General features: G+C 53.2%; 1 protein-coding gene across 1 annotated transcript; it reads left to right on the top strand.

Annotated features, from left to right (window-relative positions):
* The first annotated feature begins 252 nt into the window (after positions 1 to 252).
* Positions 253 to 1,188, top strand: LOC142076562 (olfactory receptor 14C36-like). Its single transcript, XM_075138856.1, has one exon. It carries the CDS (start codon positions 253 to 255, stop codon positions 1,186 to 1,188), a length of 936 nt encoding a protein of 311 aa, XP_074994957.1.
* The last annotated feature ends 334 nt before the right edge of the window (positions 1,189 to 1,522 follow it).

The raw sequence follows: 1,522 nt of genomic DNA, 5'->3' as shown, positions 1-1,522 counted from the left end.
CCTGTTTCCCTTTTGCTTTGGGGCAGGACTGACTCCTGCAGAGCCCAGAGCAGAGCCTGCGGCTCCCTGGGGCACCCTCAGCCAGCACCAACCAGAGTTCGTGCAAGGGACCTGCCAAAGGTCTTCCTGAATGGAGAGAGACACTTTGGGGGGTTCCTATGAGAAATGGCTTTGATTTTGCTCAGAGAAGTCTCTCCTAACTTGTCACTGTCTTTTCCCTCTTGGACAGTCCCCCATTCCCAGAGGCAGCAGATGTCCAACACCAGCTCCATCACCCAGTTTCTCCTCCTGGCCTTCGCAGACACGCGGGAGCTGCAGCTCTTGCACTTCTGGCTCTTCCTGGGCATCTACCTGGCTGCCCTGCTGGGCAACGGCCTCATCATCACCGCCATAGCCTGCGACCACCGCCTCCACACCCCCATGTACTTCTTCCTCCTCAACCTCTCCATCCTTGACCTGGGTACCATCTCCACCACTGTTCCCAAATCCATGGTCAATTCCCTCTGGGACACCAAGGTCATCTCCTACTCAGGATGTGCTGCCCAGCTCTTTCTCTTTGTGTTTCTGATATCAGCAGAATTTTATCTTCTCACCATAATGGCCTATGACCGCTATGTTGCCATCTGCCAACCCCTGCACTATGGGACCCTGATGGGCAGCAGAGCTTGTGTCCACATGGCAGCAGCTGCCTGGGGCAGTGGGTTTCTCAACGCTATGCTGCACACTGCCAATACATTTTCACTACCCCTCTGCAAGGGCAATGCTGTGGACCAGTTCTTCTGTGAAATCCCACAGATCCTCAAGCTCTCCTGCTCACACACCTACCTCAGGGAAGTTGGGCTTATAGAGTTTAGCCTTTCAGTAGCTTTTGGGTGTTTTATTTTCATCGTGCTGTCCTATGTGCATATCTTCAGGGCTGTGCTGAGGATCCCCTCTGAGCAGGGGTGGCACAAAACCTTCTCCACGTGCCTCCCTCACCTGGCCGTGGTCTCCCTGTTTGTCAGCACTGCCATGTTTGCCTACCTGAAGCCCCCCTCCATCTCCTCCTCATCCTTGGATCTGGTCGTGACAGTTCTTTACTCAGTGGTACCTCCAGCAGTGAACCCCATCATCTACAGCATGAGGAACAAGGAACTCAAGAATGCCCTGAAGAACCTGATTCGAGAAGTAGTATTTCAGCAGCAATAAGCTGCCCATCTCTCTTCACAAGGTTTCTCCAAGTGATCTCAGGCAACTTGTGTCCTTTGGGCATTGTACTGGTTTTAATCGTGATCAGAAATGTTTGCTTTCATCCTCCTTCTCAACAGGCTGAAGCCAGTCTGTCTGGCCCAAAGGCCTTCTCTCCATGAGTCTATCACTGCGCCAATGCTGGCCTCCTTTGTGGCATGTCTGTAAATAAAGGGGATTGCCTGCGTGCAGCGTGTGCAGCTTGGGCTCTTCTTTCCACAGTGGAGTGCAGAAGACGCTCAGGGAATTGCAGGCGAAAAGGCCCTGCTGTTGGGCTTGGGTGCTGCATTGGCTT

This window comes from Calonectris borealis, unplaced genomic scaffold (genome assembly GCF_964195595.1).
Source record: "Calonectris borealis unplaced genomic scaffold, bCalBor7.hap1.2 HAP1_SCAFFOLD_66, whole genome shotgun sequence".
Taxonomy (NCBI): Eukaryota; Metazoa; Chordata; class Aves; order Procellariiformes; family Procellariidae; genus Calonectris; species Calonectris borealis.
Note: the sequence above shows the minus strand (reverse complement) of the source record. Positions and strands in the feature narration are given on the sequence as shown.